This window comes from Lactuca virosa, chromosome 1 (assembly GCF_052849685.1).
Source record: "Lactuca virosa cultivar CGN04683 chromosome 1, Lactuca_virosa_CGN04683_v6, whole genome shotgun sequence".
NCBI classification, from domain to species: domain Eukaryota; kingdom Viridiplantae; phylum Streptophyta; class Magnoliopsida; order Asterales; family Asteraceae; genus Lactuca; species Lactuca virosa.
In genome coordinates, this window is record NC_136426.1 from 139,224,167 (window position 1) to 139,249,556 (window position 25,390).

Here is a 25,390-nt window from a genome sequence, read left to right on the forward strand (position 1 = left end):
AAAGATTTTGTTAAAATGACATCAAGTCACCAAATGTATTTCAAAATGTTAAATTCTTTAAATGATTTTATAAAATTATGTTTTCCCCAAAAATCATATATATATATATATATATATATATATATATATATATATATATATATATATATTATATTTATATAAATAAGATTTAAAAGGCTTAGGACTGATAATTCACTTTGGTTCCTTTTCCTTGTTTGGATGTGGGATTATAAGTATCTGTTATTTGTCCGAATGTCATTTAAATTTTACTTATATATATTTGTATATGTATATAAATATAAAAGTTATTTCATTCAGTTTAGATACCCTTTGTAACAAGTTGAGCAAGGGGTTGCATTCATGAACAATTAATACCAATTCAGAAAGTACATATAAATTATAATAGGTATAATTTATGATTCATAGAACATTAATTCACGATTCAAGTATACTAAAGTACACTGTTTTACAAGAACAAAGGTTTGATTCAAAACTAAACAAGAGTATACATCTTTCATTTACTAATTCAGGGGCATACTATCAATCATTCATTTTCAGAATGATTGGGCTTTTATAACTATTATACATGTAACGTCTATATGCTTTTTATGAGTCATTTGATTCAGGTTGTTTAGTTCATTTAAACAACATAGTTAAAGTCCTGACATTATAACCAGAATCTCCAGTCGGGGATCGAAACAATGTGTGTATAGATCTATATTGGGATTGACAACCCCGCACTCAGACTGCTAGCTACAGTCAGGCATACACGCCTACGAGTGACAGTTGTTATCAACAGCTTTGAACGCCTTCAAGGCGTTGGGTCAGGTCATCTAGTCTCAGTATGGTTATAAAAAAATCATTAAAAAGATATTAACAATACGTTAGTGTATAATTAACTAAACATAAGTATATTTTCAAAGTACTAGTTTACAAGATACAATTTACAGTATTACATTACAATTTACAATAACAGCTGGTGGAACCAGGCACACTCAAAGTTACAAGTTTTCCATAAAGGAATACAAATACAGAACATTGGTTTACAAACAGAACGGTTTTATGAGATTAAAACTACTTTTCATATACAGCAGAAAATATAGGATTTTCTGGAAAAGTTTACATATCCAAGCAAAGAAAACATACTTTCAAACATAAATACTTATGCACTCACTCAACTTTATGTTGATACTCTCTTTTCAAATTACTTGTATTCTCAGGGAATCAGTAGGCAGGTACTCCCCGAGCTTTTGAGAAGATGGAGCTATTTTGAGTCATGTCCTCTTCTTTTTGTATAACTATTTTGGTGTCAATATACAGTGATTGAACACATGTAAATACTTATACTTTTTAATTACAATGGTTGTTTGTACTTTGATTACTATGATGCATGTGTTGTGATACTACAAATGAAGTCATCCACCCCAGACGTTTCCGCCGTCTGGTTTGGGGGTGTGACAAACTCTCATCTGATGATATCCAGATCTCAAATCAATCTTGGAAAACCAAGATGCTCCCTGCAACTGATCGAATAAATCGTCGATCCTCGGAAGTGGATAACGGTTTTTAACCGTCAGCTTGTTCAACTCCCGGTAATCAATGCACATCCGGTGTGAACCATCCTTTTTCTTGACAAAAAGGATCGGAGCTCCCCACGGTGAGCTACTCGGTCTGATAAAACCCTTCCCCAGCAACTCCTGGAGCTGTAAGGATAACTCCTGCATCTCATGCGGTGCAAGGCGATAAGGTGCTTTGGCAATAGGCGCCGCATGCGAAACCAAATCAATCCGGAACTCCACCTGCCTCTCGGGAGGCACACCCGGCAACTCCTCGGGAAAAACATCCGGAAACTCGCACAGTATCGGAACCTCGGAGATAGAACTCGTCCTCTCTGTAGCAACCTGTGTATCCATCACGTACGCCAAAAAGCCCATGCAACCCTGTTGTAGACTCTGTCTCGCTCTGGCAGCAGAGCAGAAAGCTGATCCAGATCTGGTACCCTCGCCATACACCGTAAGCACTCCCCAACTAGGGTCTCGTATGGTCACAATCTGACGCTCACAGTCGATCACAACTCCAAATTGACTCAACCAATCCATGCCCACTATGGCACAGACATCACCCATGGCTATCGGCACCAGATCTATCAGAAACTCAACACCAAAATTCTATAGTACACATCCTCGGAATACATCAGTGGCAAAAACTGTATGCTCGTCGGCTATAGAAACACTCAGAGGTCGACTCAACACCTCTCTCCTGACACTCATGTGACGACTAAAAGCTAAAGACACGAAGGATCGACCCGCACCCGAGTCAAATAACACCAAAGCAGGTACAGAACTTACAAGAAAAGTACCTATATACAACACGGTATAAGCAAAACAAATCTCAAAATAACAGGAATAAGGAAATACGTATCGGCCACGACATCAGGTGCTGCGCGGACCTCCTCTGATGTCAGCTGAAAAGCTCTCCCACGAGCCTTCGGTGCCTCGACCTTCGCTGGTCGACTATCAGTAGCTCGCAAAGTAGGAGGAGAGGAACCCTGGGCTGATCCCTGAATGAGTTGAGGGCACTCGGCCTTCCGATGGTCGGTCTGGTTGCAATGAAAGCAGACTGCAAACCACTTGGGGCAATCCCTCGCCAGGTGCCCATCTTTGCCACATTTGTAGCAAATCCCTGCCCGGCACGATCCCTCATGACTCTTGTCGCAGTTGCCATAAGTGCGACCCTTCTGGCCCCCAACTCTCATATCAATGGGCTTTGCCCGCTTCGTCGCCGGCTACGACTGCACTGGTCTCCGGTCTCTCCTCTGAGACCCCCCTCCTCCCTAGCATGTAACTCTAGCTCAATCTCCCTGCGCCTGACATTGGTCTGAAGCTCAGCCAATGTCCGGTATGATGAGTTCTCCATGAACTCTCATATATCCCTCCTCAGTATGCTCAGATATCGGCTCATACGTGCCTGCTCGGTAGACACGTGCTCAGGGCAAAACAGTGCCCTCTCATGGAACATCCTCGTGATCTCGGTCACAGTTTATGTGTTCTGCTTGAGAGACAGAAACTCCTGGGCCAACTGTTCCCTGTCCACGTGGGGAACATACTCATCTCGGAACAGCTGTGTAAACCTCTCCCATGTCACTGCAGCATGATCTGCATGAGTAAAGCTGGTAGTCACAAACTTCCACCAGTCCTTCTCTCCCAAACGAAGCTGGTTCAGTGCAAACCGAACTCTCAGGTGCTCAGGGCATGAACACGTGTAAAAACATCCCTCAATGTCGGAGATCCATCTCATAGCAGCAATCGGATCCTGTGTCCCATCAAACTCTGGTGGCTTCGTGTTGCTGAATTCCCAAAACAACAACGAGTCACCCCCCTGTGGTCTCGAAGCAGCTAGGGTTGCGGTGGCTGCGGCAGCAGCAGCCTCAGTAACAGCAACATAGCGCTCATCGAAGGTCTCAATCAACGTGGTCTTAATAAACCCAAACATCTCCGGTATCGCCTCTCGGATAGTTGCGCCCACCTCAGCATGGATGATCCCGCGGATCTCCTCATCACTGGTACCACTAGTGCCCTCGGGGTTGTGGCGTGTACCCACCATAATGTCTCTGAAACACAACACGAAAATAATCAGAGACTCAGTCGAGCATACTCACACTCAATTTCCCGCCCCTACATGCTCCTTAGTATCCCAAAGATTTTTACATGGGTTGCATACAGATCCGGTGCTTTCAGTAGTACGGGCCCAATACTACCTTCCAAACCAACCTGTAGTCATCCCAAGTCCTCCTCCTAGGATCCTAATTCACAGTACTCTATTCACGGATATCAAACTAATCTCTCTGTAGATTCCTTTATGCTCATCTAAGTATCTCTCCTAGATTATTCAACTCTCACTAAAAGATTCCTGCTATGTCTCTCCCACTCAGTTCACACAGAGCAAATAACAGATAAGATCACTCGGTAGCATACCATAGGCTAAGGCATCACCAATCAGACAACTCTAGCCCTAAATACCTAGCCTATCCTCTAGCATGCATCCCTAACATCTCATAAATATCTCATAACACAAATAAGTAAGGGTATTTTGGGAAATCACTGTTCGGGCTCTGGCTGATTGTACACATTGCTCCAACTTGTTTTTCTCTTAACTCTTTCTCATTTTTTTTTTGGAAAAATCATTTCTTTTGAAAAAATTTCTTAAATCCTCAGTTTGAGTCCAGACACACCCGAAGGTACATCTGAATCCCTCAAACCAAGGCTCTGATACTAACTTGTAACACCGTAAATTTTCAGACAAAATTTTCATTTTTAAACACATAATTCTCAATATCACATTCCAAAAACCAAAAGTGTCAAATTGTCAAAACACAAATTTCATAAATCGTTTGATAAAATCCAGGATCCACAGAACATAAACTCCATCTCAAGTGTGTGTACAATCAAGTCGGCGCCTTCACGCGATCCTGAGAAGTACCTGAAACACATATCACATAACACGGTAAGCACGAAGTTTAGTGAGTTCCCCAAAATACCACACATAACCCAGTAGCCCCTCATGGCTATATCTTAAATACGACCCTCTGGTCAATGTGTCTCAGTGGAACCCTTCGGTCCCACAGCTCGGGTGGACCCTCCGGTCCTAACTCAGTATAGCTCAGAATAATACACAACATAAATCACAAAGACATAATTGCAGGATATCACAATACTCAATATAAGCATACAAGACCCTCCAGTCACACAAATTACCACTCAAGGTAAGTATAGTGAGAAGACTCACCTCGTAAGCAAGCAAATAAATCTCGTACATGAATCACCAATCTAGCCTTCGCCTAACGCATATAATAATTATCTCTAATTAGCACTTAAATCACAACTCTAAGTAAACCAAAGGCTATTCTCTCTCTCTCTCTCTAACTCTTGGAATGGGTAAAAGACCATTCTACCCCTCCATGGTCTCAATAATCCCTGTCTTGACCAAACCCTAAAGTCAACTGAAGTCAACACTCGAGTCAACAGTCCATGTTGACCCGACTCGTCGAGTGCACCTATGTGACTCGTCGAGTCCCCTTGTTCCTTCAGAAAAGTCGCGAAAACTAAACCTAACTCGTCGAGTTGTCTCATCAACTCGCCGAGTTACTCATGTCCAGACTCATCGGGGAAAACCCTAGCCGACTCGTCGAGTTGGCTCATCCACTCGGCGAGTCCCTTAAGTCTCCATTCTCATTCAGACGTTTTAAGGCAGATTCATAACCCCAAACTCTAGATCTAACCTCCCAAGGATAATATATCACGTAAAGTTGCAAGCTTTACGTCCATGCATGGCACTTAGGGCTTGAAATGCCAAAATAACTTCCATTTATGGTCTTAATCATAAAAGCTCTCCTATTACCTGGATAAAGCTGGGACCTTTGGACTCTAGGGACCTCACATGGTCCAGATCTGAAGTCTCAATCACTTGGTACACTTAAAGCCTCAAGGAAGATGGAATAAGCCCCAAAACTCCATAAAATGAGATCTAATCAAACTAGTGAGCAAGGTAGAGACTTTTTACTACTGATGAGTTTTATAAGTAATAACTTATAATTAAAACATGTGATGGAAAAACTTAACCTTTAAGTTCACATGCAACCTATTTGTATCTAAGTTTTCTCTATTGATAGCAATAACCTATGAACATCAAAAACCCTAAGGGAACTCTATAATAATTGAAATTTACATATAGTTAGGGTTTACATACATATTGATTATTGTAGCAAATAATCACACCAATATCCTTCTTGAAAACTTTGGAAAACAAGCACCAAAAATCTAATGTTTCTAATGGCTCACACTCAAAACCCTAAAAATCATAAAATGAAGAGGAGAGAGAGGAGAGATGAATAAATTCCATTCCTATGCTTCTTAGGAAGGTCATGAACCAAAATTTATGGCCTTAGGGTCCTATTTTTAATTTAGGTAACTTATAAGCAAAGCAGAATCTGAATTGATTAAATAATAGATTTAGTCCTAATATAAATCCTTTCCTTTGATGCAACCAGGAGGCTTCCAGAAACCCTAGAGGAGCCTCCAAAACCGTCTATGCCATGGAGGTTTCTATAATTGCTTCTTTTGTTCAACCATTGAATAATTACAATTCACCCTTGCACATTTATTTAATTCCAATTAATCCCAAGTTAATTTCATATTAATTCTGATTAATAATTAATTAATTCTAATTTATTTCTTATTAATTTATTAACGATATAAACTAACAAATTAATTATTTAACTATTGATCTTATGTTAATTTATTAATGACATAACAAATTAACATTCAATTAACTATTCCCAGTTAATATATTAATCACATAATATATTAACAAAACATTTCTCTCTCTTTCCTAATATCATTTCTAGCTACATCTGGTTATGAGGGCAACCCAAAAGGACTTTGCTTCTATTTTCAAGTTTACACAAATTTAGTTATGAGCTTAGACACCTTAATCCAACAAATTATGCATTCAATAAAAGCACACTAAAAATATATTACAAATACAAGATAGAATATGTTACAAATACATTAAAAGCATGAGATACAAATACATAATAAAATATCTTACAAATACATGAAAATCATAATGAAAATAAAACATGCACTAAAATGTAATTAGTTTCCATAAAACTTCGACATTAGAAAGCTTTTCATGTTTTCTTCGTCAGGTGATAAGGGCTCTTTTTGTAGGAGTGTGTTCAAATGCACAAGTTGCATCTTCATTAGCTCACTCTCATTTGTTTTTTTTTCTTCCTTTATTCCTTTTTTTTCACCTTTTGTTGATTCAAGTCAAGTCTTTTTTTCATGATTTCTACCTCACTATCTCTACTAAGCCTCATTGCATGAAGTTCTTCATCAGTTTCCTTAGAGGACTTACCTTTTTCTTTTCTTTTAGTTGCATCTCTACCCGTTGGACGTTTAATTGTTGAACCAGCACTATTTGGCGCTTTTGTGTTGGATTGGACAAAATAGTCCCCTTCTTCCGTACTCCTTGATCTTTTTGTGCTACAACCACTTTCTTCATCACCCACTTCATATTTTGGACGTGATCGTGTTGTGTCATGATCTAGTTGTAAATCTCATTCTCAATGTTTACACATAACCTCATTAAAAAAAATTGTGTCATTAAACTTGTTTCCACTTGTCTCATATAATTTATGAGCTTCATTCTCAACATCTTTCATACTCATTCCACTTCTTTTTCTATATGCTTCTCGGTAAATACCAACCCATTTACAGGCACTTTCATTAAGCGTTTATAATGACCTTTCATTTAAGCTATGTTCTTGTTACCAAGCTTTCTGAGTTTTCCGTCTGATTTGCATCATATAGCTCCTTCACTTATGCCCATATTGATGTTTTCTTATGTTTTTTTCCACGACACTTATCTTTACTAACGATACAATATGCTGACATTAATGTGACATCTCCATCAACATCATATTTATCGCCTCTTGCATTTCTTCCAACATTTTGTGAGGTTTCAATATTTAGTAATTGATTGAGATTTGGGAAAAATTGAGAGCTTTCATAGCCTTGAAAGTTTTGATAATCTTGAAAATCGTCAATATTTAAAACGAACTTTGAATCCATGGTATCAAAGAAATCAAAGGGTTTAGAAATGAAGAGTTAAGATGAGATATGAACTATGTCAATATTATACTCTATTTATAGAGAAAAAAATCATGAATTTTAATATTTTTAAAATTTTTTTTTGACCGAGATAAGTTTGGAATTTTAATGATAATAATTCTTATCCAAAAAAATATATAACGAGCCATTCAATATTAAACATGTGGCAAAAGAAATTTTAGTAATCCCTTGTGAGCTTAGATCGGTGGGGTGGCCAAGGCCGCCAATAATATCACAATGTTTTTTTTAAAATGAAAAAATGGTGAGCGGCTCGTCATATATTATCAACGGGGTAGCCTAAGATTGAATGATAAGATAAACAAAATAGTCATATTATATAGGGGAAAAATGAAACGTTAGATATATGTGTAAAACAATGCGGGGCAAATTAGAAAAAAAAAATCAAATTAATGTGGTTCAAGATAAATCCAGGTTGATTTGGTTGACCTTCTTTATAAGATTTTTATAAATATAGATATAGATAAAGATAAAAATAAATATATAAATATAAATAGATAGGTAGATATATAAATATAAATTTTATCTAATTCGATATTTTATTATTTCACTTAAGAGCCTTAACACTTTATCTAACTTAGACTTTTATTATTTCATGTAACATCTACTAACACTTAGGGATGAACATGGCACAGAACCGGTACCGACCCATACCGTTTCCAATTTTCCGAAAACCGAATTTTATCGAAAGTCAATCCCGAGTACCGAACCGAATTAACATCACCGGTACCATTACTAGGAATGGTACCGGTTTTCGGTACTAGTACCGGTACACCGAATTTCATGTATTTGGAGTACCGAGTACCGTCCCATATTTTCAAATTCAGTATCTGTTTCGGTACGGTACCGGTACGGGATCGGGATTTGGGACAAACTGTTCATCCCTACCAACACTGACCCAATATTTTATCTAATTCGGTCTTTTATCATCTTACCTAACACTCTACCTAACTAGGCTTTTAATTATCTCACCTAACACCCAACTAACATTCATCTAATATTATATATAATTCACTCTTTTATTATCTGATTAACATTCTATCTAACTCGGTTTTTTATTATCTCATCTAACACTTTATCACATCTTTATTATCTCACTCTATCTATCTCGGTTTTTTATCATCTCACCTAACACTCATCTAACACTTTATCACATCTTTATTATTCCACTCTATCTATCTCGATTTTTTTATTATCTCACCTAACACTCATCTAATACTTTATCACATCTTTATTATCTCATATACCATTCATCTAATAATGTTTCACATATATACTATAATCTCTATAACACTCGTCTAACACTTTATCAAATATCTAATATAATCTTCTCTATGTAAACATGTTAAAATTTTAAACTAATTCACATCAAAGTTACACCAAATCATTGTTATGTTGTTCACTCAAAAACTTAATTGTCTCACTGACTCTCAAAATATATTCTAACTTGTCGAAAATCAATAATTTTCGTTCACTCTCAAATTTATTGTGACCGGTAGTTAGTCTAGTCTAAGTTCGTTTTCAAGTTTATTTAAAAATTATTTATTTCACATGTGATAATTATCATCATAGACCTACTAAATATTTCAATATTTTCTAAAACAGGAAATTTCAAACCATTAAACTAATTTTGAGAACTCTCTTTTTTATATCTCTATTTAGTATCTATGTTATCATTCCATATTTTTAAGTTCCTATCATATTTTACCGAAAACATATTACATATTAGCATTTGTTGGGTCCTATATATCCCCCTATCTTATTATATGTCCGCTACCAAACACTCCCCTTAATACAAACGTTACAACAGTCGTCACGTTTTATAACACTGTGATATATATGCATCATGCCTGCTAAGTTCTCGCTGATCTGACAGATTCGCCATGAACACATCACACCTCTCTGTAGATCTTCCACATAATCTATATCGTTAATTTCATTTCTACCAGCTCTGTTTTGATTCGATCAACAACAAATGGGCTCCGGGATTGATTACCCCGATCATTCTACGACCCCTACCATCACCACCACCAGCGGCAGCGCTGGCGGGAGTGGCGGTAGAACTTCTACTGCTGCAATCTTCATCACCCCCAAAACTGAGCCTAAACTCGAAACACCAGAAGTTCCACCTGAACCCGATAAATCTCAAAACCCTATCTCTAGTTTCGGTCTGAGTGCCCCAGTAACTGACTCCGATGTTACATTTTCAGTACCCCGATCCGGTGTGAACAGTCTTCAGTCTGAATTCAATGGCAGTTGGGGGATGTCTCAGACCGAATCGGTGATTAACGTGGAGGAAAATGACGATGTTCCTTTGGATCCTGATGCACTAGCGCTTGTGCTGGTTCCTGAAGAAGACGAGCTTTCAATCGTCGATTTTCCATCTCGCCGGAAGTCTCAGCGGTCGGCTGAGTTAGTCAGGGTGACGAACCTTGAAATCGCAGACGAGAGGTACTTTCGAGAGGTGGTAAGGAAAACAAGGATGCTGTTTGATTCTCTGTATTTTTTCATTATGTTGGAAGACGAGAAGCGTCGTTCTAATGTCGAAGGACGCGTCGTCCGTGTCCGGGGCGATCTGAAAGCTGCTGCACTGATGAAAACCAACGATCTCTGGTTGAATCGTGAGAAACGTATCGTTGGTGCAATTCCAGGGATTTACGTTGGTGATGTATTCAATTTTAGAACAGAGTTATGCGTTTTAGGCATCCATGGTCAAATTCAAGCCGGAATTGATTACTTAAGGTCGAGCCACAGCTCAAATGGGGAACCAATTGCCACCAGTGTGATTGTCTCCGGTGGGTACGAAGATGATGAAGACAGTGGCGATGTTATCGTATACACAGGTCACGGTGGACAAGATAAGCACTCAAAGCAAGTTGTTCATCAAAGATTAGTAGGGGGAAACCTTGCTATGGAAAGAAGCATGCATTATGGAATTGAGGTAAGAGTTGTTCGTGGGTTGAAATACAAAGGTGGAGCAAGCGATAAAATTTATGTTTATGATGGACTCTATAAAATCACTGAATCCTGGTTTGAAATGGGCAAATCTGGTTTTGGAGTATACAAATTCAAACTTGTTAGAATGGAAGATCAACCAGAAATGGGGAGTTCATTACTCAAGTTTGCAGAAAACATCAAAACCAATCCAAAGGAAGCTCGACCTTTAGGGTATTACAGTTTCGACATTTCATCAAAAAAAGAAAACACCCCAGTTTTCTTATTCAATGACATTGATGATAACTCTGAGCCAATGAACTACGAGTATCTGGTAAGAACTGTTTTCCCTCCTTTCATTTATCAGATTTCAGGGAAAGGCGAAGGGTGTGGTTGTGTATCTGGGTGTAGACCTGATTGTGTTTGTGCTAAAAAGAATGGGGGTGAATTCGCTTATGATTTAAATGGGATTTTGTTAAGAGGAAAACCGATAATATTCGAATGTGGGCCCTTCTGTTCATGCCCACCTACTTGTTGGAATCGTGTAACACAAAAAGGTGTAAAGAATAGATTTGAAGTGTTTAGGTCAATGGAAACGGGTTGGGGAGTTAGGTCATTGGATTTGATCCAAGCTGGATCTTTTATCTGTGAATACACTGGGGTTGTTCTCACCAGAGAACAAGCCCAGGTATTCACAATGAACGGAGAGGATAGTTTAGTCTATCCTTTCCGTTTTGGTGACAGATGGGCAGAATGGGGAGATTTGTCACAAGTTTTTCAAGATTATATCCGCCCTTCATACCCATCTGCACCAAAATTGGAATTTGCAATGGATGTTTCTAGAATGAGAAATGTTGCTTGTTACATGAGCCATAGTTCATGTCCGAATGTTTTTGTGCAATTGGTGTTGTTTGATCATGCAAATTTTGGGTTTCCTCATCTTATGTTGTTTGCTATGGAAGATATTCCTCCATTGAGGGAGCTTAGTCTTGATTATGGTGCAGCTGGTGAATGGACAGAAAAATTGCCCATTTGTAACTAAGAAATATGTCTCAAGTTGTTCTTTTGCTTTTTTGTGTATATCTCAGATCAGATCCAGTGACTTTCATCGTTTATGAGGTAACAATTATTTCTTATCTTTGTAACTAAGTTAAATATTTATGGGTTTTTTAATGGATTGTTTCTTTTTTCACTTAACCTTTGATAGAATGAGTTAAGCCAAAAAAACCTTGCTTTATGTATCAAGATACTTTACCCTTTTACCTATTTGCCCTTCTTTTTTCCTCCCAACTCACCTCTCATTAAAATCAGTGAATGTAAGGGTAAAGTGGTCATTTAGTCTCGGATGGTTTATCAGAAAGGAAAGAAAACAACCTTATATTAACTTAGAGAGACATCATCACATGTTCAGCCATTTTACTCATGCAAGACTTGATGAGAAAAAAACAGCCCCTAAATGACCATTTTACCCTTGCATTCCGAAAAACAAAGTTCACAATACTAACAATATTTATCGGTTTTAATGTGAGAGGAGTTGGGAGGAGCAAAGAAGAAGGGAAAATAGTTGAATAGGTGAAAGGTTAGGATGTGTTTTGTTGTGGAAAACAGTTTACAGTTTTCTTGGAAAAGTTTTCAAAAAAAGGAATGGAATTTTCATTTTCGGTTATCAGTAGAAAATTTAGAAAATGCGTTTGGTTAAAACTTTTGAGTTTTCATTTTCACATTTTAGAAAGTTAAAAACGTGTTTGGCTGTGTATTTTTTATCAACTTTCATTTCCAATTTTTGTTATTTTAAATAGGGGGTGGTTGGTGGGATGGTGGTTAGGGGTGGGTGTGGGTGTGGGTGTGGGGTAGGTAGGGTTAGGTGGGAGTGGGTAAGGGTGGGGTGGGGCCGGTGGGTGTGTGTGTTTGGTTGTGAAAAACTGTTTTTATTTTTCAAGAAAATGTTTTTAGAAAATAGAATTGAATTTTCATTTTCAGTTTTCAATGAAAATTTTAGAAAATACGTTTGGTTGGAACCGTAGGAGTTTTCATGTTCCATCTTAGAAATTTAGAAAACTTTGGAAAATTGTAAAATTCACTTTTCTAATTTACATACAATTTGGAAAACAAAAAATTTTCATTTTCTTGGAAATTTTTTTGAAAACCGAATCAACCAAACACTTTTTCAAAATTTTCATTTGAATTTTTTCACGGAAAACTAGAAAAGTTTCCGCAACCAAACGCACTCTTAGGGTGCGTTTGGTTGTGGAAAACTGTTTTCATTTTCTAAGAAAATGTTTTCAGAAAATAGAGTTGAGTTTTCATTTTCAAAGTTCAATAAAAATTTTAAAAAACGCGTTTGGTTGGAACTGGTGGAGTTTTCATTTTACATCTTAGAAATTTGGAAAACTGTAAAAATCACTTTTATAATTTACATACAATTTGGAAAACTGAAAATTTTCATTTTCTTAGAAAAATTTGGAAAACTGAACGAACCAAACGCATTTTCAAAATTTCCGTTTTTCTTGGAAAATTTTCCTAGAAAACTGAAAAAAATTTCACAACCAAACGCACCCTTAGTGTCTTAATACATTAAGTCAGGTTTTTTGACTTAACCCAATAAGTCATACATGTATAGGCGTCCAGATTAAGTGTTTTGCCCATTAAGTAAAAAAAGAAACAACTTCTAAGTTAAATATTCACAACTTCTTTTAATTTAATCAATATGTTTGCTTAATTCATTTGAATCTTGTGTTTTGTAGATGGTATAAAGAAGATGATAAGTTGGCTAAAATTTTGCATCTCGGTTTCCAAATGCATATCACATCTCATCTTCTTCCACTATATAAGGAAGGGTATCTATTTCCAAATTAGGTTGTCTATATTAAAACTATAGCTCCTTTCTCTTTTGGCTTTTGGTTTTTGAAATGCATAACATAGGAGGCTCATCAAGATGGGAAATGATGCATGCATCTCCAAACTTGAAAATTGAAATTGCCATTAAAGAAGCAAATTTTGTGTACCTATGAAGTTTATATATAATACATATCAAGTGTAGATGACTTAAAAAACTACATCTTATACCCTTGTTGATGTTGTTTTGGCTTTTATTTTTGTACAAATTAATATATAATTTTGTAGATTGTGTATAGAGATGGAATCAATGAACGCTTAAATGGTCATTTCGGTTCTTTTTTCTTTTTCTTTTTGAATGGCTGGATATATATATATATATATATATATATATATATATATATATATATATATATATATATATATATATTAGAAAGAACCAGCTCCTAAGCTGGGACAGTTACAGAAAATAGAAAATAGAATACAGATACATAAGAACAAAGAGAAAATACATAGGAATTTAAAAGCAACACCAAAACACCTGATGGGCAATATCTAAGTGACTGTAAGAGGTAACTAGGCCCAATGGAGAGGATATCTAGGAAAAAGACAGCAGCAACAACCAACATTGAATAATAGTCTTTATTTTAAGGCCAATTACTCATACCATTTGGTAACCAACATGAAGTAGTGTATCACTAGGGCTCACCAAATGACAACAGCCATAGAATTTAAGGAAGAAACCAATTTTAGAATGGGCAAATGTCATATTAGCCCATCAAAGTTTTTGCGTTTTTTTTAAAAGGTCACTAAACTATTTTTTTTGCACATTAAAGGAATATACTTTCATTTGACCGTTTAATTACATCATTTTATCGATTGTAAAAGGTTTATCTCATATTTTCGTGACATGTGGCATCACCGTGGAATATTACTGTTGTAATCTTGGTCCCCAAGAATTGTCAAGTCATCGTTAATGGTCCCCCTTATAAATTCGTCTTCCCCTAAATCAGTCTTCCCCACCACTTTGTTATCCTGATCCGTAACCTTCACATAAATACCACCGACTTCATTTTTTTCCCACCTATAAGTCAAGGAGATGGCCTCAAAACAAAGCTTCTCTTATGGTGGTTTCAGAGCTTCGGAACTAGACTTACCAACTGATTCCGAACTTCACGTCATGGAAATCCAAGTGCAGATGGAGGAATTGAGAGATGAGGTGCGACAACAGCTTGGCGATTTTAGGGAGGAGATACGCTACTTGAAAAGGATAGTGAGCATGATGGGTGTTGTTGGAGTTGCAGTGATGTCGTTGATCGGGGTTCGTGTTTGCATCGACTGCAGTGGATGGGGATTTTGGTGGGTGTAGTTTAGTTCGTAGCTAGCACGATGTTGATTAGTCTCTTTTGGGTTATCAGGGTTGTCGAATGTTGTTTGTTTTTGTCTAATTTCGACATCTGCTAGTATTATATGTATGTATTAGGTTATGTGTTGTTGGTTATTTTGACTAGTGGTGCCCATTGACGATGTATTGGTTTTTAGAACCAAATTTTTGGGGGGTTTTGGTAAGACAATAACCTCAGTTGTAATGGATGAATGAAATGAAATGTAGTTCTTATTATAACAATTATTTTGCTTTGCATATGATGTTATGCTTTGTAATGAAATGTGCCCATGTGCTACCACATTGTTATGTGGAAGTACATTGTTATATGATTGTTATTTGTTATGTCGAATTAACTTGGAAGTACAATTATAAACAAACATTCATGTTATGTTTTAAACTAAAGAAACTAACATTCATGTTTCAAACGAATAACAAACATCATACATCCATGCATTCATTAATGTCATAACTTGGTGTTTTAAAGACACGTTAACAAACTAAACAAGACCATAACATCAAGACACATTTAATAAAGACCTTACATTGTAACTAACATACTCCAAAAACAAAACAGCTTTAATCCAAGTCCATTGGTTTGCTTGATGTATCACCTTCACCGTTTTTGCCAACTTTTTCTTTAGTATCCTCTCTGACTTTTTCCTTAATTTCAATGTACCTACTTCTTTACCATTCTTCTTAGTCACACCACTTGTTGACCCACATTCACCTTCTCCCGTTTTGAAACCAATTCCACTTCCAGTATCACCTTCACCCTTTCCTTTTTTCCCCCTTTGCCCTTTGCCCTTGACCCTTCCCTTTCTTTAATGCACTAGTTTCACCTTCATCTTCTGCCTTCCTTTTTTTGACCTGACTTTTTTCGGCCTTTGACACTGCATCACAGGTTGACTTATTGTGGCCTGATTTCTTACAAACACCACATACCATCTTTTTCCCTGCCTTGGATACTCGGTGTGATCCACTAACCTCAGTATTGTCCCTCTTTCTCTTAGTAATTGGTCTCCCTAGCATCTTCCTTTTCAAAGGTGGCAAAGGTGGTATGTAGTCTGTTGGGGGCCACATTGCAGTCCCATTCATGCTTCCTATTGAGTACTTGTAGGTGTTCATATAAATGCAAGCACGATATAAAGGATCAACAAATGCCTCTACATTTCTATTTACATAACTAATGGTTGCCACTGAGTGTACACACCCATACCCATTCATTTGCCAAATCCTACAAGTACATGTTTTCTTTTCCAAATCAACTCCATAAGACTCTCCTAAGTTTCTTGTTTCAAATGTATTCAGGCCACTAGGAAGCACTTTCCAGTACCTACAAATAAGCATAGTTAGTGGCTAATAAAGTACATTGGTTGGATATTCAATTGATTTATGGTGAATATTAAAGTACCTTTGTTGGATCTTCAATTCATTTATGGCAAGCCTTATGTTTGGATATACATCAAAGTGTCCCCATCCACTTCCTTTCTGCCTTAAACTACACATCCTCTGCATCACATATAGTATAATATCCTCCAACATTGAAATAATTGGCTTCTTCCTAGCATCCAATATAACATTGTTAAAGCTTTCAGACAACCCATTCTCAACTGCATCACACCCCTTCCTATTTGAAAAAATGCTCTTGACCATGAGTTTGGATTCCTTCCCATAAGATGCACATAAGCAGCAGGGCTAATCATTTGAATCTCTTTCATTGCAGAATTGAAAAGAGGTTCAGTTGAGGCTTTACAAGCCTTCCAAAATAATTTTTCATATTGAGCCCCAGGGAATTTCTTCTTGAAATTGGAAAGAGCATGTCTGGAACATTGCCTATGTTCTATCTCTGGAAATAAATCTTTAACTACTTCAATTATCCCCTGCATTTACATCATCATAATATTCAGAAGTATATCACATTTGAAAGAAATTAGGTATGGCATTATAAAGTAGAAACATACCTTATGTTGATCTGACATCAATGTATTACCAAACCCACCTTCAAGATACAGATCTTCTTGCAAGTTTTCTAAGAACCATTTCTAGTTGTCTTTATTTTCAACACAAACTATAGCCCAAGCTATTGGGTATATATGATTGTTATCATCCCTACCAACAACACATAATAATTGACCAGTACACATTCCTTTTAGAAAACACCCATCTAAGTTTATTATCCTTCTACAGCCACTTCTCCAACCCTCCTTTAGTGCATGAAAACATATATATATATATATATATATATATATATATATATATATATATATATATCCTGCTAAAGTAAGTTTTCCCATCTGGCATAGAGTTCACAGACAACTTGACTGTTGACCCTGGATTAGACCTTTTTATCTCTTCACCATAGGACCACAACTTTGCATAATTTTCCACTATGGTACCTTCAACAAGAGACATTGCATGTTGCTTAGCTCTCCTACATTGTCCCATACTAACCTCTATGCCAAATTTAGTCTTTACTTCCTCCTTTAACATCCTAACATTGAATTTCTGATTCTCAAGAACTTCCCTGGTGAAATGACTACCAATCCATCTGTAATTGACAATTGACCCTAACTTAAAATTTCTTGCACAATTGTGGTCAATGATAAGGGACTTGATTTGGAATGACTGATCCTCACTCATCCATGATGCCCACAGCCTAAATGTGCATTGACCAGTACTAAACTTAACCAATAACCTTTTACTGTCGTTTTTTTCAAAGTACAATTGATACCCATTTGCTACAGCATAATTACAAATCATAAATTTTAATTGTTGAGGGTTGGTGAACCTCATACCTAGAATTGGCAACTGCTTCTTCTAAGGTATGTCTTCATTAAACATCGGTTTTCCTTTCACATCTGGGACATTATCATCTTCATCATCTTTTGGATCACCTTCTGTGACCTCCTCATTTCCATTTTCCTGACTTACTCCTTCATAGGTTACTCCTTCCATGTTGCTTTCTTGTGGACTCATGAAGTCAATTAGGTCAATACCTTCTTCCCCTTCGATTGACATGTTTGACTTCACAGAACAATTATCCTCATTATCATTTTCATTTGCCTTACTTACGTGCACAGTAGTACCAAAATGGTCCATGTAAACAAGAACTTGTACTCCACATTGATAAGCAATGTCTATAAATTCTTGATATTGAAGTTCATTTGAAATCAAGGTTAAACCTTCTGGAATTTGTAAATCGGGTTGACAATAATAAAGTTTCTCACACTTCTCTTGTGTGAATCGTTCAAGAAAACCCACAAACTCATTATATGACATACTAGCAAAATCGACGTTGTCGAACACATGATGAACACCATCAGAATAGCAAAAAGGTTTGTTGATGAACACACCTTGGAAATGAACTTTGATTGAGAGGAATATAGCCATCGATCTTCAGTTACTATGGTGGGACGAGGGTTTTCTCAATAAGGAGGGGTTTCTTCAATGAGGGGGAGGGTATTTTATAACAAATTAATATAAGTGTACCACACGTGGCCATTTCATTAAATGGCGTGTCACCGACATTTTCCCTCGTGGCATGTACATTACCTTTCAACCCGGTAAAAGGTTACATAAGGGTATTTTAAAACGGTCAAATGAAAGTATATTCCTTTAATGTGCAAAAAAAAATAGTTTAGTGACCTTTTAAAAAAAACGTCAAAAGTTCGATGGGCTAATATGACATTTGCCCTTTTAGAATTCCTTAGTATACTCAAGAGTTTAACGCTTCCTTGAAACCATTTTTTTTTGTGGAGCAGACAATCCATGGTCATTTTGGTTCTTGATATAAGTTGGTAGTATGCATGTAATAAACTTGCTAAATTCCACAAAGTCAACTTACTCAACTTTACTAATTCGGTTAAATGCACGCTTAAATGGTCATTTCAGTTTATTTGATTATTTCCTTTTATTTTAATAACCAAAATCAATATGAAATTTAAGATATTAATTCGGTTTTTGTGTAAAGAATCCAAAATCTAAATATCATATGACCATATAACCATATAGTTTCATCCAAATTGTTTAAACTGAACACTTTGTTTTTTATTGGTTTTATCCAAACTGTGAAGGACTCTATAAACACGTATGAAAGGTATTTATAGGGATGGAATAGTCTAGAATCTAGGAGTTGTCTTTAAATGAGATCAGTTTTAACTTGTATGTTGCCACATGCATTCTGCAAAAAGCAAGAGGGTATATTTCCCGACAAGGGTTTGTGCAATATCCATGTTATCATGTGGCCACATCATTTGCCCAAAAACAAGAGGGGAATATTTACTTAGAACAAGCATTTGTGGAATACTCATCCTACTTGGGTTTACAAGTTGTAACACCCCTTAAAAGTTAGGCTACAAACACATTAGTTAACCCAAATATTGTGGAAGCCCCAATAAATATCGGGTCTAAAACATCACCAGATAGAGATGTATATTTGCGGTACCGAACCAGTCTCGGGTCAGTTTTGAAAGTTTGTTTTTTTTTTAATCGTCTTTTTTGAATCGGTCTCAGAACAGTCCGGTCCGGCCTTTTTTCGGACCGGTCTTTTCTTAGGTCTTTTTGGGATTGGTCTCGGTCTTTTTTGGTTCGGTCTCACAGACGTTCCATGCGTCTTTTTCGGTTTCGAGTTTTCCCGTTAACAAATATATAATTAACATCAAAATATATAATTAACATTTATTAAAAATGATACACTAAAATTTAATAAAAGAGAAAAGAAAGAAGTTAGATAATGTGATTTAAAATTGTATAATTAACACAAAATAATATATTTATAAACTTTGCCTTCCATTTTTTTTTTTTTTTTTTTTTGAGAACGGTCTCGAACTGGACCTATTGGGACAGGTCTCGGAACAGTCCGTTTTTTTACTAGTCCCGGATGGTCTCAGGCCGTTCTGTTTTCGGTCCAGTCTCGTTTTAGATTGGTTCGGTCGAGACCAGTCTTTTTGTGCATGTCTATCAGTGGATGCCACTAGCATTGACATCAAGACTAGTATTATTATCAACCAAAATTCATTTAATGATCATGGTACTAGAAAATGATATTGAAATTGTCCATGTTGCAATCTGGAAAGTTTCACATTAGGGGTAAATATTTTCAAAATCCATACAGATGAAGAGTTTATGAATGGCGATTTTGTTTTTGATTAATCCCGTGGAAAGAACATCCGAATACAAAAAATTTGGTCCGTTTAAACCGCCATGTTAAAATGACTCTACTTTCCTCCGTTGGTGGAAATGACTCTCATAGAAATTTCAACTTTGTTAATACCCGTGAGATGTAGGTGCATATTTTAGGCCTAGAATGAAACATGGTCACATCATTTGTCTTAAAAACAAGTTTGTTTTATAGGTTTAAAAAAAGGTGACACACCATTGCATAAACAACTATTACCTCCTTATAAACGTATATTCAATCATACAAAAAACTCACACTTGTTACAAAAAGACACCATTACACAAATTCGCTATGCAAAAACTTTACTAAAAAAAAGTTATTTGTTTCCATGAGAGCTTAAAAACTCGTTTGGAACAAAGAGTTCATTCTTGAGAATTGGTGGTTCCATTTTTACCAAGGCCTCGTTGTCTTGCTCTTTCCATCTTTCGTTTACGCCATTCCTCTAGAGCTGAAAAAGATATAAAGTGAACACAAGTTCATAAGTCAAAGTATATATCTTTCTTGAAAATATAACTTAGAATTTTACTAAATTTATTTTGTGAAATCAAGAAAGTAAAGTAATTACCTTTTTGGTTATCGGCATCTGAATAGGAGCGATGATTGTTCAGCCTAGATATCAAATCAAGTGCAGCAGATTGTTTCGCATCTTTTTCTTGAACAGTTTCTACTTCTTCATGACCTTCTCTCTCAATTTCTCTAACCTATTTTCCATTTTCCAATAAAAATAAATTCACATTACGGAAAATAAATCTCAATCTGTCGTTTTTATTCAAGATCATCTAATATCAACACACCCATTAGATGGAGTCATGATTTGAGGATAATCGTAGGGATATTTGCAGGAAATAACAACGAACTATCACTTTTTTAGCAACAATGAAAGCAGTAGAAAATGTCAAGTTTGATGCTATGATTATGAAAAGAGTTGATTATTTCCTGCAATTATCTCTATAATCTAATTCAACTGAAACTTATTCACATAGAAACTCAAAACTTACTCTTTTTATAAGTTCTACAGGTTCCATGGCACGACGTAGTTCTTCAGATTCCTTCACATACTTAAGCAGAACTAAATTTCAAAAGGCAACTTTATCAGATGCTTTGAAGATACGTTCTCAACAAAGAATTAGTAACATCATATGACCTAAACCCCAAAATCTAAAACATAGAAAGTGACAATTATGCCAACAAAATAGGGGGTTTTGAGCAATCAATAGGAATGAAGTAATGGGAACAAAAAAAAAAGGATTAATTTATTACTAATACACAGTAATCTAAGTATAAATGGAATCCTATATTAAAGAGAGGTGAACTAAGTGAAATGCACCTGAATCGGGTCCATTGGAGGTGGGAGGAGATAGAAAGCAGTGAATCAAAAACAAGGCAGTGATCAAATTCAAGAAACAGACGACGATGGTGGCATTTCTAAAGGAGAATCTCGACATCGCTCTTCCACCCCATTGCTGCAACCTCTCCGTCATCCTCATTTCATGTTATCAAAAAGATGAATCGGGAGTTGAATTATTGAAACTTGCAAGCAATATGTTTATAAAAACCCCTCGCAACTTTTTGAGTTCGCACTTTGAGTAAAAAAAAAAACCCCTCGCAACTTTTTGAGATCGCACTTCTTCCCCTCGCACTTTGCGTTAAAAAAAAGTCGTGGTCGGCAGGATTCGAACCTGCGCGGGCAAAGCCCACATGATTTCTAGTCATGCCCGATAACCACTCCGGCACGACCACTTTGATGTCTCTTCTGAACACTCATACTATATGTAATTAAAATTTGACATTATCATCTTTCGATTCTTTCCTACGTTGTCACTTGTCACAGCCGTTCCACAAAACTTATCAAAACCTCACTCATAAACTGACGGTTGAATCTCTTTGGAGGATTTTGGTATTCGGGGATGTGAAAGATAGCTCTAATACAATCATTGTCGGGATGTTCATTGCATCGACAGAGTTCGTTTGAGTTCTAATTAGGTAAAGTAAACACCTTTGATGCTTTACATATCATCTTGAATCTTCCCAAACAAACTCATCAAAAAAATCTTGAATGTTCATGCTATTACGAGCAAGATTTCCAATGCAATAAGGGTTTTAATTTCAACATAAATCCCCTTTTGGGTATGCTTCAAATTTAACATCTAATTCAAGTTATTGCTAATTCGCTATCGCATCTTCGAAAACACGACTCAAATGGTATAATTCCACCTCAAGTTTTGTGGATTTTGTGTAGTTTTACACTAATTGTTCTTCAGTGTGATTGATTATGTGTTAATTTGATACTCTGCAGATACGTTGTCTTGTTTCAAACCAATTGAATTAGTTAAACAACAGTTTAATGGCTCTTACACTATTCAGAGGCATTCAATCTCGCCCATTATTACCACGTCCCTCCACCTTCATAACAAGAAAACACGTTTTCTTCTGTTCAATGCAAAACACACAAACCGAAACAACAACAACCACAACAAAAACAAAACAACAAACTCACTCAAACTTCACAGAAACACCTCGAGCAAAAGCGGTTGAAAAAGTACTAAAAGATTATGAAGCAATCATCGGTATAGAAACACACGTCCAGCTGGCAACAATGACAAAAGCCTTTTGTAGCTGTGCTTACAGTTACGGGTCACAACCAAATTCATGTATTTGCCCCGTTTGTATGGGTTTACCCGGTGCTTTACCCGTTTTGAATTCCAAAGTGATAGAGTATGCAGTGATGCTTGGTGTTGCACTCAATTGCAAGTTGTCTTTGAATTCAAAATTTGATAGGAAACAATACTTTTATCCTGATCTTCCTAAAGGGTATCAAATTTCACAATTTGATATTCCAATTGCTACAAACGGGTTCATTGATTTGGATCTTCCACTTGAATTTGGTGGAGGGCATAGAAGGTTTGGGATTACTAGGGTTCATATGGAGGAGGATGCAGGGAAGCTTCTTCACACGGGATCCAGGAGTTATTCTCAGGTGATTATTTAAAGTCAGGGATAGTTTGGTAATTTTTTTACTATTTTACATTTGTTTGTTGGAAACAGGTTGATTTGAACAGAGCAGGGGTACCTTTACTTGAAATAGTTTCTGAACCTGATATGAGAACTGGAATTGAGGCTGCAGAATATGCTGCAGAATTACAAAGGGTAGTGAGATATTTGGGGGTTAGTAATGGAAATATGCAAGAAGGATCACTTCGTTGTGATGTCAATGTTTCCATTCGTCCAATTGGCCAATTAGAATTTGGCACCAAGGTATAAATATAAATATATAAATTATAAAATTATAAAATACTTCCCTTTTTCTTCTTCATTATGTTAAATATCAAGGTAAAATGAAGATCATCTAGAAAAGATCTTGGGCCCCGTTTGTTATACAGTACAGGATAAAAATTGCAGCTTTTTACAAAAACCCAAATAAAGAATCTTGTATGTGCAAAAGACGTAAATGCCCTCCCTCATCATGGTTTTTGAATGATAGGTGGAGATAAAGAATCTGAATTCATTTTCAGCAATGAGTAGAGCTATTGATTTTGAGATTGCAAGACAAGCAGCATTATATAACCAAGGGCAAGCTGAGGAAATTGTACAAGAAACACGTCTATGGGAAGAAGGAGCTCAGGTATTGTATTTGTAACATGTTTTCTTGCTCATTAGGGGCATTTTGGTCATTTTAGAGTGCTTATCTTTTTTCTATGCTCTTATTGTTAGAAAACAGTTACAATGAGGAAAAAGGAAGGACTTGCAGATTATCGATATTTTCCCGAACCCGATCTTCCAGAAGTTATATTCACAGAAGAATATGTCAATGGAATCCGTGATTCCTTACCTGAGCTTCCGGAATTGAAAAGAAGAAGATATGAGGAAATGGGTTTAAGCATGCAAGATGTCCTTTTTCTTGCCAATGATGTGAATGTATGTCATAAGGATAAGAAGGGCATTAACGTCTTTTTACACAAACAAGATATTAAGACCAAGTCCATGTCTCACCTTTTTAGGCGGGACTAGATTTGCAATCTTTGTCTCATTGACATCAGTCAGTCATTATCTGTCATCTGTCAACTGTCAACTGTCTAAATTTACGTATTTGGGTATTTCAGGTTGCAGATTTTTTTGATGCCACAATTGCTAAAGTACCTGATGTAAAATTAGCAGCTAACTGGATCATGGGAGATATTGCTGCATACATGAAGAATGAAAAGTTGTCTATAAATGAAATAAAACTTAGCCCTCAAGAATTAAGTGAGTTGATAGCTTCTATAAAAAGTGCAACTATTAGTGGAAAGATAGGGAAAGAGGTGTGTCTTTTTACTAGAGTATTGTTTAATACCTTATTATCGTTGTAAATGTTCATAAAAATTGGAACTTTATTGATATTGGTCAAGATTTGTGTGTAAATTTCTGCAGATACTCCTTGAACTTATGGAAAAGGGTGGAACTGTTAAGGGACTTATCAAAGAGAAAGATCTTGTACAGGCAAGCTCTTTGTTCTATATCATTTCTAAACAAGAGGGTAAAATGGTCATTTACTCACATTCATACAGTCCAAAAAAGAAACAGTTTTTTGTATACAACACTTAATCTAGTAAGCTATATATGGTGTTTGTGTTTCTTTTTGACTTAAAAAGAACAACTTAATAGATAAAGTTTGAAAAAGGAGGCTTTCCCTATTAAGTTCTGACTTTTTAAAATGTGTCATTATTTATTAAAAAAGTTACTTTGATTTATTACAGATAGTTGACCCTGTTGAGATTGAGAAAATAGTTGATAAAGTAATTACTAATAACCCAAAGCAATTGGAACAATATCGTGGAGGTAAAACCAAGCTGCAAGGTTTTTTTGCAGGGCAGGTTGGTCTTTTTCTCTAAACTGAGCTTCTCATAAATTCATATTATTATTTTTTAAATGTTATAATTTAAGCATTTTAAACCAAATTATCAGGTGATGAAAGAATCAAAGGGAAAAGCAAATCCAGGGCTTGTGAACAAAATTCTTCTTGAAAAATTAAACGCCAAAAACTGATTCGGTAATTTGTAAAAATCTTTCTTTGTTAATCTTCTCTTCTGTTTTTTTGAATATTTTGATCTTATGAACTTGAATTTTGTTGTAAACATGCAGATTGTGTAGCCATTTCTTTTTCGGATGAAACCCCACCCAAGAGTTGTTACTTGTTACCTATGAAAACAAGGCAAAGGACTTTTTCGTATTTTACAAACCACAAGAAATTGGAGATGTATTTTTTTTAGATTATAGGTTGCAATTGTATTTGACATTCATCTTGAATATTGTTTCTTACAATTTATTGCAGCTAATGCTAAACAAGCTAGTTTTTTATCCTCTTGTGTTGTGGTTGAAATACAAAGTTAG

At 36.1% G+C, this 25,390-nt stretch overlaps 3 protein-coding genes, 1 non-coding gene and 1 pseudogene across 6 annotated transcripts; 2 read left to right on the forward strand and 3 right to left on the reverse strand.

Annotated features, from left to right (window-relative positions):
* The first annotated feature begins 9,446 nt into the window (after positions 1–9,446).
* On the forward strand, positions 9,447–13,802 carry LOC145158804 (histone-lysine N-methyltransferase family member SUVH9 pseudogene; annotated as a pseudogene). Its single transcript, XR_013737292.1, has 2 exons — positions 9,447–11,741; positions 13,367–13,802. The product of XR_013737292.1 is annotated as a histone-lysine N-methyltransferase family member SUVH9 pseudogene (transcript).
* Positions 13,803–15,612: 1,810 nt separating this feature from the next.
* On the reverse strand, positions 15,613–17,604 carry LOC145121396 (uncharacterized). The gene is made up of 5 exons (XM_079057148.1): positions 17,241–17,604; positions 16,806–16,873; positions 16,495–16,724; positions 16,256–16,405; positions 15,613–16,177 (listed from the first exon to the last, which is right to left on the reverse strand). Exons 1-5 carry the CDS (start codon positions 17,602–17,604, stop codon positions 15,613–15,615), a joined length of 1,377 nt encoding a protein of 458 aa, XP_078913274.1.
* Positions 17,605–20,198: 2,594 nt separating this feature from the next.
* LOC145158816 (uncharacterized) lies at positions 20,199–21,561 on the reverse strand. Its single transcript, XM_079077664.1, has 4 exons — positions 21,351–21,561; positions 21,022–21,092; positions 20,589–20,724; positions 20,199–20,471 (listed from the first exon to the last, which is right to left on the reverse strand). The coding sequence occupies exons 1-4, from the start codon at positions 21,508–21,510 to the stop codon at positions 20,386–20,388; spliced, it is 453 nt and encodes a 150-aa protein (XP_078933790.1). The 5' UTR covers positions 21,511–21,561; the 3' UTR covers positions 20,199–20,385.
* A 120-nt stretch (positions 21,562–21,681) lies between these two features.
* TRNAS-AGA (transfer RNA serine (anticodon AGA)) lies at positions 21,682–21,763 on the reverse strand. The gene has a single exon. It is a non-coding gene; the product is annotated as a tRNA-Ser (tRNA).
* Positions 21,764–21,853: 90 nt separating this feature from the next.
* GATB (GLU-ADT subunit B) lies at positions 21,854–25,357 on the forward strand. Of its 2 annotated transcripts, none has more exons than XM_079077647.1 (10): positions 21,854–22,006; positions 22,320–23,000; positions 23,069–23,278; positions 23,505–23,645; positions 23,735–23,938; positions 24,124–24,321; positions 24,431–24,499; positions 24,757–24,873; positions 24,965–25,049; positions 25,142–25,357. In XM_079077647.1, the coding sequence occupies exons 2-9, from the start codon at positions 22,368–22,370 to the stop codon at positions 25,043–25,045; spliced, it is 1,653 nt and encodes a 550-aa protein (XP_078933773.1). In that variant the 5' UTR covers positions 21,854–22,006; positions 22,320–22,367; the 3' UTR covers positions 25,046–25,049; positions 25,142–25,357. The 2 variants fall into 2 exon arrangements, with proteins under 2 accessions (XP_078933773.1, XP_078933777.1); XM_079077651.1 differs by lacking the exon at positions 21,854–22,006 and adding an exon at positions 22,060–22,225.
* Positions 25,358–25,390: the final 33 nt, after the last annotated feature.